This window comes from Siphateles boraxobius, unplaced genomic scaffold (genome assembly GCF_051911475.1).
Source record: "Siphateles boraxobius isolate OS27281-9 unplaced genomic scaffold, OSU_SipBor_1 22, whole genome shotgun sequence".
NCBI classification, from domain to species: domain Eukaryota; kingdom Metazoa; phylum Chordata; class Actinopteri; order Cypriniformes; family Leuciscidae; genus Siphateles; species Siphateles boraxobius.
Window position 1 is genome coordinate 25,325,714 of NW_027508833.1, and position 12,758 is coordinate 25,338,471.

Genomic DNA, 12,758 nt, shown 5'->3' on the forward strand with positions numbered 1-12,758 from the left:
ACTGGCTGCATACCGCAGACCCAGTCGAGTTTCAGAACAAAGCGCTGAGCATGACCTACATTACCATGTGAAAGACTCTGGATATAGCGGCAGCTATGATTCTGTGAGGACTGATTGTTGACAAGTAAGCTTCAATCCAAGATTAAACAGTTAAAATCTCTCTAAAAAAGTGCCCATTACTACAGTAGAAACACGTGCCCAAGAAAGGAGAACTTGCACGGTGGAAAAAAAAACAGTAGAGAAAGCAGCTGTCCTTAAATTGGTTCAAACATAGCCTGCAAAAAAAAAAAAAAATACATTGATCATGCATTTAGGAGAACTAGGAGTTCCATTACGACTCTAATCATTTACATACCCAAGAAGACGATATTCATATACAAACATGACAAAAACTGGCTTCAAAGTAATTCCAAATGCAGGAGTTCCAACATAAACGTGCCCAACACCTGATTTCAGGCCTCCAAACTCACACTTGTCACATGAAAGGGCCCCTCAGGCCATCCCATCCAGCGGGTCACCTGATCTGACCCTGAAAATAAAGGGCAAGTTTCCATAACCCCGTCTCATGAACTCATAAATTCTCATCAATAATTCATTCTGCTTACATTACTGTCACTTTATTTTGAAGAATGCAACTAGTTGATTCAGCGGCATATGGCATTTGAAGTGCACGTGAAATTTTCTAAAGAGATGCCGCAGCAAATCTATAAACTTAGTCAAGTACACAACTTTACAGTGTTATTATTCTGTGGTGTCAGCATTTCTAGAGCTCATTGTAACCCTGAACTTCAGACAAAAATCAGTTATTAAAATCAGTATCCAGATATAAAAATTCACGAAGAAAACACATATCAACACTCAGTTTTGAGTTTGAAGCCTTTAATATGGACCTGATGGATCTGTCCAGATGCCTTATAATAATAATAATTCATTCATTTAATAATTCATAACTTTAGTAACTTGCTTATTTTATAAATAAGATGCCAAATTTATAACAAATCTTGTTAGTTGTATTTAAATTCTACAATAAAAAAATTATACCAACAGAAGCTTTTTGTAAATCACATAGCATTATTAAAGCAATAACTGGCTTTGCAATCAATCAATAAAAATAATCATTATTTTACCTCCGATGCATTTATATCAAAGTTAAACATTTTAAAATAAACCCTATAATGAACGTTAATCATGTGGATTATATTCATATACCATGGTGGTTAAAATCAAAGTACAATTACCACCCCATACCATGACTGTACCATTACTGCCACACAACATTTTGAGGATATAGCATACAATACATCATGGTAATAATTCTACCACAGCACTTTTTTGTAAGACACATCATACTGCTAATAAGATACCTGTGGCATTACCAATAGCATGTCTGAATAGCATAGTATAACCAAGGTACAACAAACAGACTGACATATCCTATTAAGATATTATTTATTTTTTTATAAATAATCTTAGTGCAACATCACATTTACTTTATTCTAAAATGAAAAGGAAAGACAAAACGCTTTAAATCATCCTTGATGGCACACAAGCAACTTTGCCCACATTTCTAACACAAACAGATGCCAAGCAGATGAAACGCTAAAGCCCTCCAGCAAGACATATTTACCGCAATATACACATCATAATCACAAATGTATCTAAACAACTAAATATGATTATTTCTGCATATCAGTTAGGCCTCATTGCGACCTTGGCCTTGAAGCCAGCAACTCCCCCCAACATCCCCCCCACACACAAATCGTCAATCTGTCAGTTTGCCAAACACAAACTTGATTCTTGCACTATACTCATATATGATTACATGTGAAGTAAATCACCGAATCTGTCCTAATAATAAATACGTCTGCCATGTGAATCAGACGGCTAACAGACGCGTGTACGTTAGCTAAAAAGGCACCGTCATGCAAGAAGAAAACACAAAATGCATTGATTTAACGTTACCTCACTTAAATCGTCTTATAATAAACCATGTATTGCATTTAAACAGCCAGGGACTGAAAGCATAAACAGTTTTTAACTAATGTAAGCCGGACAGTTCTGTTTTTAATGGTGGTACGTTAGTGGTTAGCACGCGAGCTCGTGTTAGCTTCGGTTGTTTTTATTGATTATTTCAGGATCACGAGAGGAAAAACACAAGCGATCAGGCCGCGATGTGTTTGTAAATTGAGGCGCGTGCTCACCGATGGTGAATTGTTTTATTGGTCGTGTTGTGTTGAAGAATGTCTTGTTAAACGTTGCGGCGCCCCTCTCTCCCCATTCCCTCCTGCTCCTGCTGCTGTTGTCAGGCTTCTGCACGCGAGTGAAGTCTGCCACTACGAGGAAAGCGGGAAGTGTGAGCACAGCTACTATGAACACAACTATTCCATAGCAATGATGATTCTTTAAAATAAAAGTCTCCACCTTTCTATGACAGAAACGAAACCTTTTGAGAAACAGAAGCACACATTTAATACACTAGTGGTCCATTAATGTCATAAACAATTCCACCACAGCGTCATGTGTTGTCCAACTCAATATTTGTGTTGTGTTTAATTAAACATTTTTTTGGGCTGCTAACATTAATTCGTAAACGATTGAAATAATAGTTTAATTTTCCTCCACATTCGGTTCACAAATTATATTTACCTTAATTCTTGTTTGTTTTCTTCACACATTGTGATGAGAATGGCGTCACAACCGTTAGATGTCTTTTTGAAACGTTTATGTAATAATTCATCTTTTTTTCGTAAAAGTAGCAACAACAACAACAACAATAAAAATGGTAAAAAGTTTCCAAGACAGTTGTATGTGACCTTCGTGTAACAAAAAGAAAAGAAGAAAAAAAATGGTTCATAAAATTGCCCAAAAACAATCAATTACATTTGTATTTCCATAGCTGTAAAATCATAGTAAAAATGGGAGAACAATGCGATGCTAAATCAGAAGTTAAAGGCATAACAAAAGGAATCAATTATTCTTAATGTAAATAAAAATAAGTTGTGAATAATACAATGGTCATACATTTAAATAAAATGACAGAGCAACGATGGACCATGTAAGACAGCAGCTAGAAAAGTGCTACATACATATATTTCATCTAATATAATGTTTCCTCTGTAGTCCAATTTAAAACGCTACCACTAGTAGGCCTAACGTTACCCAGAGCCCCATATAGAGAGCAGTTAACTTATAATGGTCTCTTACTACTATCTACTGGTAATTTTAGGAACTACAGTCATTTCAGAAAGAGAAACGTTTGTGACGTATATTTGAATATGGATCACAGTTCCTGTTTTGTTGTAATGTTTATCAGAGAGAGCTGCTGCTGAAGTGGGAAAAGATTTTAGATTATATATATAAAAAAACGTTAAAAGTCACATAAGAGGAAAGACACCATAGTTCCTGTCTTCTGCACTGTCATAAAACACCACATAAAGAACCAATCCTAATAGACATAATACTAAAATAAGTCTAATTTAAAATCCCATAAACTGTATCAGTGAAAATGAATATTACTTTACTGTTTATCTGATTAGTCTTTAACGTATACAGTGTATACTGCTCATCATCCAGTACTATTCGAAAACGCTGCACTTTCCCGAGATGCATCCGCTCCAGCTCTCTTCCTTTAGACCAATCAGAAAGATGGTCAGAAAACATTTTTCTCTGATTGGCCTAAAGCTGCAGATGCGCAATTTTCAAACTCAGTTGAGCTAACTGCAGTGCTTGAGACCGTAGTCAGAGCGGACATCAAAGTTTTCAAATAACCTGCGTTATTGGAGGGATTTAAACGGCTTTATCATCTTACTTCATCTGCTTTGAAAGTATATCTGTTAAACGGTACGTGCATTTTCTAATTTTGTTCTCATTAGCTTTTTGTTTTTGTCATTTATTTTGTTTAGGCGTAATTTTGGCTAGATATTGTCAACATAATGGATGTTTGTGTTGTGTTACTTTTATATAACGTTATTTGTGTATTTTTAAGTGTCCCATATATATGTAAGCGACATTTTAATGTGACTTATTTTTGCTGATTGACTCCTGCTTTTGTTTAAGGTTAACTTGCATTTAAAGGGCATTTTCTGACTTGGAGCCCAGAAGACGCTCCTTTAACATGGCATCATCACAGATACCAGCAGCCAAAAAAGATGAGAAAGGAAGAAATATACAAGTGGTTGTACGATGCAGGTGAATGTGCATGTTTAATATTTGTGTTTGTAATGTATGCTATTTTTGAAGCATCCCACACTCACGTGTTTTCCTCTGGCAGTGGTTTTATATATGTGGGTTTTTAAGTTACACTCATGGTACACAACCCTCTTTGTTCATATTATTTTAAATAATATGCTAATTGTGATGACCTATAGGTGATCCGTGATATTTATTTTTGTTCCTCTTCTCTCTGAGACAATTCTCTACAAATTTAAAATCGTCAAGTTTTAAATCAATTTATACAATTTATTAATTGGAATTTTTGTTGGCCAAAAGAATAGTTTGTTATGATCATTTGTTATGTTTTACTTTTTTGCTGACATTATGAAATTATAATATAGGATATTTATTTACTTTTCTATGGTTTTAACTCTCTTCTTTATTTGGTTTTGTTCTTTTTTGATTCATGTTTATGAATTTTAACATCTAAATAAAATTGTGTTTATAAGATTAATTAACTTCTCAGTCTATATCATTCTCATGTCTGATGTGCAATTCACAGGCCCTTCAACACAGTGGAGCGTAAATCTGCCTCTCATACCGTTGTTGAATGTGACCAGAACAAAAAAGAGTTGACAGTCCGTACTGGAGGCGCCACGGACAAAGCCGCAAGAAAAACATACAGTTTTGACATGGTTAGTTTTTGGCTTGTTTTCCACCCACATCCTGAGTCTTACTAATGTCCAAATCTTTTCCTGTGCAGTAATGCTCATTAAATGTCTGGTCTGGTTTAGGTTTTTGGTCCTTCTGCAAAACAAATTGACGTTTATAAAAGTGTGGTTTGCCCCATATTAGATGAAGTTATTATGGGCTACAATTGTACTATATTTGCGTGAGTATCTCTCTTTACATATAATATCATTTAACTTTACTGATGGTTTTATCTGTTACTTTTCTACATTTATGTAAAGGGTTTTTCATCAAATGTTTTTTAATTAATACCTCAATTATGAATTTTGCCATAAAAGTCAAAAGCTGGCATGGCATTAAAAAAAAATCTTTGTATTTATTTGTTTAATTTCTGTTTTCTAAAAGATATGGACAAACTGGAACAGGGAAAACCTTCACAATGGAGGGTGACAGATCGCCCAATGAGGAGTTTACTTGGGAAGAGGTAACATTTGAGCAGTTCTGCAGCAGCATAAATTGTATCTTCAATGGCTGTTTAGAATAATACATTCAGTTATTAGCGTTTTATTTCTTTCCTAAACGCCACTAATGTCATTAAAGGTTTCTTGCATCGGCAAATATTTTAATTTAGTTTAATGGAACTCTTTCTAGCCTTATTCTGACTCTTTATTTTGCAACTGTGCCTTTATGACTTGGATGTAGATGATATCTGTTATACTCTTTGCACATTAACTAAATAATAATGCTTTCTTATTGAGATTTTGCTGTTGGGTCACAGTATCAGTACCAATATTTCCTTGATATGATCTGCTCGGGGACTCATTAGTGTTTTTGTTTTTTTTCACCTTTACTTTCACCTTCTCTCTCATAGGACCCTCTGGCTGGAATTATTCCCAGAACTCTTCATCAGATCTTTGAGAAACTGTCCAGTAACGGCACAGAATTCTCAGTGAAGGTATCTCTGCTGGAAATCTATAATGAAGAACTGTTTGACCTGCTCAGCCCTGCTCCTGATGTCACAGAGAGACTACAACTGTTTGATGATCCCAGAAATAAAGTAGGATTCTAATGTATTACACCTCCCTATAATATATGTATATCTCATATGAAAATATTCACTAAAACACGGATATTCTGTGTTTCTGTCAGAGGGGTGTGACCATTAAAGGTCTGGAGGAGATCACTGTGCACAACAAGAATGAGGTGTATCAGATCCTGGAGAGAGGAGCGGCCAAGAGGAAGACGGCCTCCACCCTCATGAATGCTTACTCTAGGTAATAACTGGATCCTTGAATCAAAAGGCAAAAAATGTTACGCCATTGCTAAGTTGTTCATTGTTTATAATACCCCTCTTTGACTTTTATTCCACCAGTCGATCCCACTCCGTGTTCTCCGTGACTATTCACATGAAAGAGATCACACTGGACGGAGAGGAGCTGGTTAAGATCGGAAAATTGAACTTGGTGAGTCTACTTTCTTCTCTGGCTCCATAGTTGGGAGTTCACCAGTGTTAAAAAGTGTTTTTAAACCGACAACTCCTCTGTCACTCTGTTCAGGTGGATCTTGCGGGTAGTGAGAACATCGGGCGATCTGGTGCTGTTGATAAACGTGCGCGTGAAGCCGGCAACATAAACCAGTCTCTGCTGACTCTGGGTCGTGTAATCAAGGCTCTGGTGGAGAGAGGGCCTCATGTGCCTTACAGGGAGTCAAAACTCACACGAATACTGCAGGACTCGCTGGGTGGACGCACCAAAACCTCCATTATCGCCACTGTGTCTCCTGCCTCCATCAATTTGGAGGTATGACTTGTGCTAGTTGGCTTTGTACTGTTTTTGTTTTTCTGTATTATCAGGAATGTTGACTTATATGTTGATTTTTATGTTATTTTAGGAAACTCTGAGCACTCTGGACTATGCCAACAGGGCCAAGAGTATCATGAATAAGCCAGAGGTCAACCAGAAACTCACCAAGAGAACTCTGATAAAGGCAAGTTTCTTTACTGATGTACATTTTCTTACCAATTTCTTCATTTTCATGTGGCATCAGCATTGACAAATTTGTGTTTCTGAAATAAATGTTGCAGGAATACACCGAGGAGATTGAGCGACTGAAAAGAGATCTGGCTGCCACCCGTGACAAACATGGAGTGTATCTCTCTCTTGATAACTATGAGTGAGTTCTGTGTACATGCTAGTCAGTTAGAATAAAAATAAAAAAAAAGAAGAAATTATTTTTATACGTAGCTAGGACGCATTAAATTGCCTAAAAGTAACATTTACAATGATACAAAATATATAAATTTTCATCGAAGAATCCTGGAAGCTTATCACGGCTTCCACATAATGTTTGCAGCACATCTGTTTTCAACATTGTTGTTAACAAGAAATGTTTCTTGAGCACCAAGTCTAGATATCAGAATGATTTATAGTAGTTTTACTGTATTTATCAAATAAATGCAGCCTTGGTAAACATTAGACTTATTTTAGAATAATTAAATTTAAAGAACTCCAAACTTTTGAAAGGGTAGTTTATGATCATTGGTCCTTGGATAATGCGGCTTAAAAGTACTATACTTTGGCACGTAATTCTATATGTATAACTAAATATGTTTATGTTCCAGGAATTAAGACTTATTTTTATATTATTGGTTGAAGCAGATAATTAAGGAGCAGACTATATTTCATCCTTTATTTGCCCTTTTGCAGGAATATAAACAGTAAACTGTTGTCTCAGGAAGAGCAGATTACAGAGTACAACGATCGGATCGCTGCTATGGAGGAGGAGCTCAAGAAGGTGAGCGTCTTTCAAATCCATTCTACTTCTGCTTTTCTATACAAGACTTGCCCAACTTCCACTTGTGAGTGTGAGGGATGTATCTGACAAGTTTTTCCTTGGCAGATTATAGACTTGTTCTCAGACAGTAAGCAAAAACTGGACCAGTGCACTGAGGACCTCCAGGACAAGAGCCAGAAACTGGAGGAGGCTCACAAGGACTTAACGGAGACCAGGCACCGTCTCACTCAGGAGGAGTTCATTGCTTTACAGCTCCAGAGTAATGAGGGTCAACTATACAGCACTGCTGACCAGGTCTGTGATGGTAGAAGGAATTGGATAGTGTGTGTGTGTGTGTGTGTCATTCGATGATGCACACTCTACTAACTGAGTCTCTCTCATCCAGCTGTTGAGCACTGCTGAGGCCAGCACGCAAGACGTTAGCGGTCTCCACGCTAAGCTGCAGAGGAAGGAGGAGGTGGAGCATCATAACGAGGAGGTCCAGGAGAGCTTCGCCCAACGCATGGAGAACTGCTACAACAGCATGCAGACCTCGCTGCAGGAGCAGAGCCACAAACATGCTGCGATGATTAATTATTACCGCTCTTCTGTGGGTAAGATATATCACATGGATGCACTCTTCATGTAATAACCTGGTTTTTAGGTGGTTAAAATCATTCCCAGCAAGTGAGTCCTTTCAGGAAATTGATCTAATGAACGCCTTTTTAAATGTCTCTGTGTAGGTGAGCTGCTGAATACAAACGAAACAGTGTTTAAGGAGACATTAGGTGCTGTCTGTGAGTCTTACAGCAGTATTAAAGAAGCTGTTGGAGAAGGTGTAGAGCGGTGCAAGGAACGAGTGCTACATCAGGAGAAACTCTCTCAGGAGGCTCAGAACAGCATGCTGGAAATACTGGTAAGAACTCAATCAGTCCAAATGTTTTGCATTATACATGGTTGTTTTTTTTATACCAAGGCTGACTTCTTGATTTGTGTGCACTCTTAAAACAACAAAAGGCCTTTTCAGTAGTGTTCAATAGATCTGGGTTAACTCCATTGTCCATAAAACTCTTCAACTTTGTTTTTTTTATTTTTATCTATGGGCACTCATAGTTTCTGAGAGGTTACTATAAAATAACTGAATTTGAGCTGCATGCTTTTTGTTTTTTAAATAAACCAATACATTTACATTGGATATGATTTTTTTATGAATAAATAAAAATACACATGTCAAGTGCAAATATTTTATCAGATTGAAATTAACTGGTAAAATATAATTCATAAAATTGTCCATGGAGTTTTATTAATTACAATAACTTTTCCAGGCCTACGCTATAAGTCACTTTAAAAATTGTTGCCTCCATATCCAGGTTTTCTAAGACTGTGATTTTCGGGGTAATGATGATCAATATTAGACATTTTAATTGACCAGTAATGGATTTTTAATTGTACTTGCCCAATTTATCCCTTTACCTTTGCCATCATCTTTAAAAACACTAACAATTTTAGTCTATTAAATGTATCTTATGCATATCCTGTTCATACTGTGTACTTTATGATGTTCTGATGCCTGAATGCAATTTTTTTTTTTCAGGATCAACACAAACAGCAACTAGAGGAGGTTCTGGTCGCCCAGGCGGTGCCAGGAATCAGGTCTGTCATAGCCATGAATGACAGTCTGAAGCAAACCCTTCACAGATACCACACTCTGAATGAGCAGGTATGTGTGAGAAGTATGACTTGAACTGTTGTTATGCCAGTTTACTACTTATTTGAGATTTGTAATAAGTCATGGTAAAAATGTCTCTTACAGATGCAGGGTCTGAAAACAGAGATGATGTCATTTTTTGACTCTTACACTGAATCGTTGGCCAGTATGCGAGAGTGCACTGTGCAGGGCTTTAGCACTCTGCGTGCTGAACATGACAAGCTCAAGCAACAGATTAGCCAAGCTGGAAACAGCCATCAGGCGGTAGGTCTATAACCCCTGGACAGTTTCTTGAAGAGGAGGATTGTCTTTAATCCAAGCAATCACATTTCTGTTAAATTGATTGGCTCAGATGGTCACAAGCTTTATGGGTATGAGTGTAACCAATTAAAAAAAAATCTCCTCATGAAGTTCTCCTGTAAAGTTCTGTAACAGAACTTTTGTCTAAATCTCTTTTGACCACTAGTTCTTAAACTGCCTAAATTGTTCCTTTTTACAGCGTGTGGCCGAGCTGGTTCAGTGTTTGCAGAACCAAATGAATCTCTTGGCGTTGGACACTCAGACTGACTTTGAGGGTCTTTCACAGGCAGCATCTGCCCAGATTGTTCCACAAGAAACACTAGAGAGCTCCATACAGAGGTGAGAGTATATTCACAACATTTAAATTCGTGTTTTCTGTAATGAAACCCTAATAAATCGTTTTTATTGCAGTAAATGTACTGCGACCGAGGAGCACACTGTGTCTGTCCGTGCTCGACTGGGTTCTTCTGTGGACGGAGTGATAACAGAGATGAATGGAGTGACGGAAGAGGGAGAGAGAGCGCTGAAGGAGTGTGCCGGATACTGCGGACTGCTACAGACATCGCTTGACTCGCTGGCTGAGTCAGGACTCGCGTGGTGTCACGAAGCCAGAAACTCAACCGAGAATAAAGCCCAAGAACAGCTTACACTCATCAGGGAGACGGAGATGGCTGTGCAAGACTTGCTAAAGGTTAGTTCGGGTCCTGTCTCATTGTCCACGTTCTTTTCCACTTGACCATTTGTCTACTTCCATGCTGCATTTCTGGTGTTTGAGACTATCCCCATCCCTCATTTTGTGTGTGCATGCAGTCTGTAGAGGAAAAGGGGAAGAAAGCCGTTCAGGACTGTGAGGCCCGTTTGACTCCCATGCAGCAGGAAGTGGAAGGAATTCTGGGTCGTGTGGAATTGCAGACCGGTAAAGATGATGCTACCATGCAGGAGCACAAAGAGACCCTCTCCTCCATCAGCACTCGGGCACTGGACACTGTACACAACTTCATCAGCTCAGAGCTACGGCAAGATTTACCAACAGGTATGTGAGAAGCTGTGAGGAAAATATTCTAAATATAGCATTTTGGGTATAGTCATGCTCAAGTGCAAGTAATCGTTCCATGTGTACAGGGCAGTAATGTGACGTGTGTATCTTTGCAGGAACGACCCCTCAGCGTAGGGAATACGCTTACCCACGTGTGCTGAACAAGCCGAAGAGTCGAGAGGAGCTGGCAGAGGAGTTCAGAGCTCAGCAGGAAGAGCTTCAGTGTGCACTTAATCCGTGTGAAACTGTCATAGAGGCAGAAGAGGAGAAACCTCTCGACCAGGTAGTCCATTTTCTTTATATTACAGGAGTTTGAATGAGTGTTTGCTATTAAGATTTTTTTGAAGGTGCTGTTGATAACATTTTTTTGGACTGGTGTAACCTCAATTCTGTTTTTAGGATTCTCTGGATGATGAAGTCAGTCTTTCTAGTAATGGAAATATCACTGAACATTCGTGCTCTGATGAAAACCTGACGTGTTTTGAGAACGGAAGGGTTCCATTCTTCAAGGTGAGACATTTTGCACCCATTTAATGTTATACATAAGCTTAAAGGTGCGGTCACATTAGCCAAATTTCACATGCAAAAAAGGTCTGTTGTCAATAGTGTAGTGATTTATGAAGTACTGCTCACTCAAGTTGATTTCAAACCAAGCAGCTTTCTGTTGATCAGTGCAGCGAATTTGTGAAAAACTGAAAATCTGTGTGGTGAAGTCTTTCACCTTTGTGCAATTGTGTGGATTTCTTTATTGAAATGACTGGATTTTGCCGTGAACATTTTCCAAACAATGTTAAATGTGACCGCACCTTTACAGTGTTGGCAAATGATTATCAAACTCATTGGTTGTAGATGCAGATTGACAATATTTTGTTCTTTTTGTCTAACTAGAAGAAAAGCAAGAAGGAAAACAGTAATAAATCCTTGAACCGTTCAAAGGTGGAGAATGAGAGTATGATTACGCCACCACGTTCTAAACTACCACTCAGGTGTCAGAATTAAACTTATTTGTTGCAGTTTTTGACTCTCTTCTTGGATGTCTTAAAGTACATCATTTTAAACCTGTTTTGTCTATGTACTTGCTTTTTCATGTCTGTTTCACCAGTCACAGTTTAATATTAAAAGTTATAACTTCTGGGTGATTTCTTACTGTTAATTTTCCTGTTAGTTTCACTAGAGTTTAGAGCTGACTTTTTTTGTGGTTTGTTCTGTTGAATATTTGTATGTTTAATTAAAAGTTAAAATAAAATGATCCACTCCATATTTTAAACAATAAAACATATTTTTAAAAGATGGTTCTATTTTGAAATGTTTGTGTAAAGTTATTATTTCTATTAAATTGTTTGTTGAATGTAATATTGGTTGGCTTTATTGTATGGAGGACCAGGAGTGCCACTTAAAAATAAAATGAAGATTCAATATATCTATTTAATAATTCAAACATAAAAATGTATATAAATAAATCACTTTTAAATGCACAAATGAATAGACATTTTTAAAGTTGTTTATTTAATTCGTGTTTTTAAATGTATTGCAATAAAACAAATAAATAAAAACATTTTAAATGTAAAAATAGATAGACACATTTAAAATTGTTTACTTCATGTTTTTAAACGTTTAACTAAAACAATAAAAAGTACTTTAATAAATCATTTGAAAGTCACATGTTAAATCGCTTTTTTTTTAAGCATTTGGCAAACCATTTCTCTATCTATTTGCCAAATGCTTTTCTTTATCCATTTTTCAATGGAGTTAAAAAATGCCATTGGACAGTACACACGTGGGAGCAACCAATCACCTTTCGCCTGTCTCCCACTTGTAAATGTAACACGCACTGTCATTGGACAGTTAGAGAGACCAGACGTCATTAGCGGGAGTTTTAAGACGGGTTCGAGGCGACCTACGCAAAAATGTTAACTTGGTGAATCTGAATGTGTTTTCAGAGGGATTGCGGATGATTTGTTGTCTTTAGCTGATTTCTGAGGAAGACATTATCCTCCCGATTATCATTTTATATATAGAAGAGTTTCACAGTTGAGGGAAGACGTTGCAAACGCAGAGGATGTTTTTCCACAATTTAAGGTTACAAGAATGAAAATGTTT

At 37.3% G+C, this 12,758-nt stretch overlaps 2 protein-coding genes across 6 annotated transcripts in view; one reads left to right on the forward strand and one right to left on the reverse strand.

Moving 5' to 3' along the window:
- dicer1 (dicer 1, ribonuclease type III) overlaps positions 1–2,337 on the reverse strand; it is a 41,716-nt gene extending 39,379 nt beyond the window's left edge. Inside the window, exon 1 of one of the 2 annotated variants that reach the window (XM_077239258.1) lies at positions 2,202–2,337. The gene's annotated coding sequence lies outside the window, so the exon portion shown is untranslated. The remainder of the gene's footprint in view (positions 1–2,201) is intronic. The other variant, XM_077239259.1, reaches the window with a different exon arrangement.
- kif11 (kinesin family member 11) overlaps positions 1–11,946 on the forward strand; it is a 376,164-nt gene extending 364,218 nt beyond the window's left edge. The window contains exons 1-23 of one of the 4 annotated variants that reach the window (XM_077239260.1): positions 3,690–3,840; positions 4,057–4,188; positions 4,715–4,847; positions 4,947–5,044; positions 5,248–5,326; positions 5,714–5,899; positions 5,992–6,116; positions 6,215–6,305; positions 6,399–6,641; positions 6,733–6,828; positions 6,926–7,014; positions 7,548–7,635; positions 7,741–7,929; positions 8,021–8,228; positions 8,358–8,530; positions 9,209–9,334; positions 9,428–9,586; positions 9,822–9,961; positions 10,034–10,313; positions 10,433–10,655; positions 10,775–10,941; positions 11,058–11,168; positions 11,547–11,946. In XM_077239260.1, the coding sequence (XP_077095375.1) occupies positions 4,115–4,188; positions 4,715–4,847; positions 4,947–5,044; positions 5,248–5,326; positions 5,714–5,899; positions 5,992–6,116; positions 6,215–6,305; positions 6,399–6,641; positions 6,733–6,828; positions 6,926–7,014; positions 7,548–7,635; positions 7,741–7,929; positions 8,021–8,228; positions 8,358–8,530; positions 9,209–9,334; positions 9,428–9,586; positions 9,822–9,961; positions 10,034–10,313; positions 10,433–10,655; positions 10,775–10,941; positions 11,058–11,168; positions 11,547–11,657 (3,189 nt within the window). In that variant the 5' untranslated portion in view covers positions 3,690–3,840; positions 4,057–4,114 and the 3' untranslated portion in view covers positions 11,658–11,946. Of the gene's footprint in view, positions 1–3,689; positions 3,841–4,056; positions 4,189–4,714; positions 4,848–4,946; positions 5,045–5,247; positions 5,327–5,713; positions 5,900–5,991; positions 6,117–6,214; positions 6,306–6,398; positions 6,642–6,732; positions 6,829–6,925; positions 7,015–7,547; positions 7,636–7,740; positions 7,930–8,020; positions 8,229–8,357; positions 8,531–9,208; positions 9,335–9,427; positions 9,587–9,821; positions 9,962–10,033; positions 10,314–10,432; positions 10,656–10,774; positions 10,942–11,057; positions 11,169–11,546 lie in introns of those variants that run through there. The other 3 variants (XM_077239263.1, XM_077239261.1, XM_077239262.1) reach the window with 3 other exon arrangements.
- The last annotated feature ends 812 nt before the right edge of the window (positions 11,947–12,758 follow it).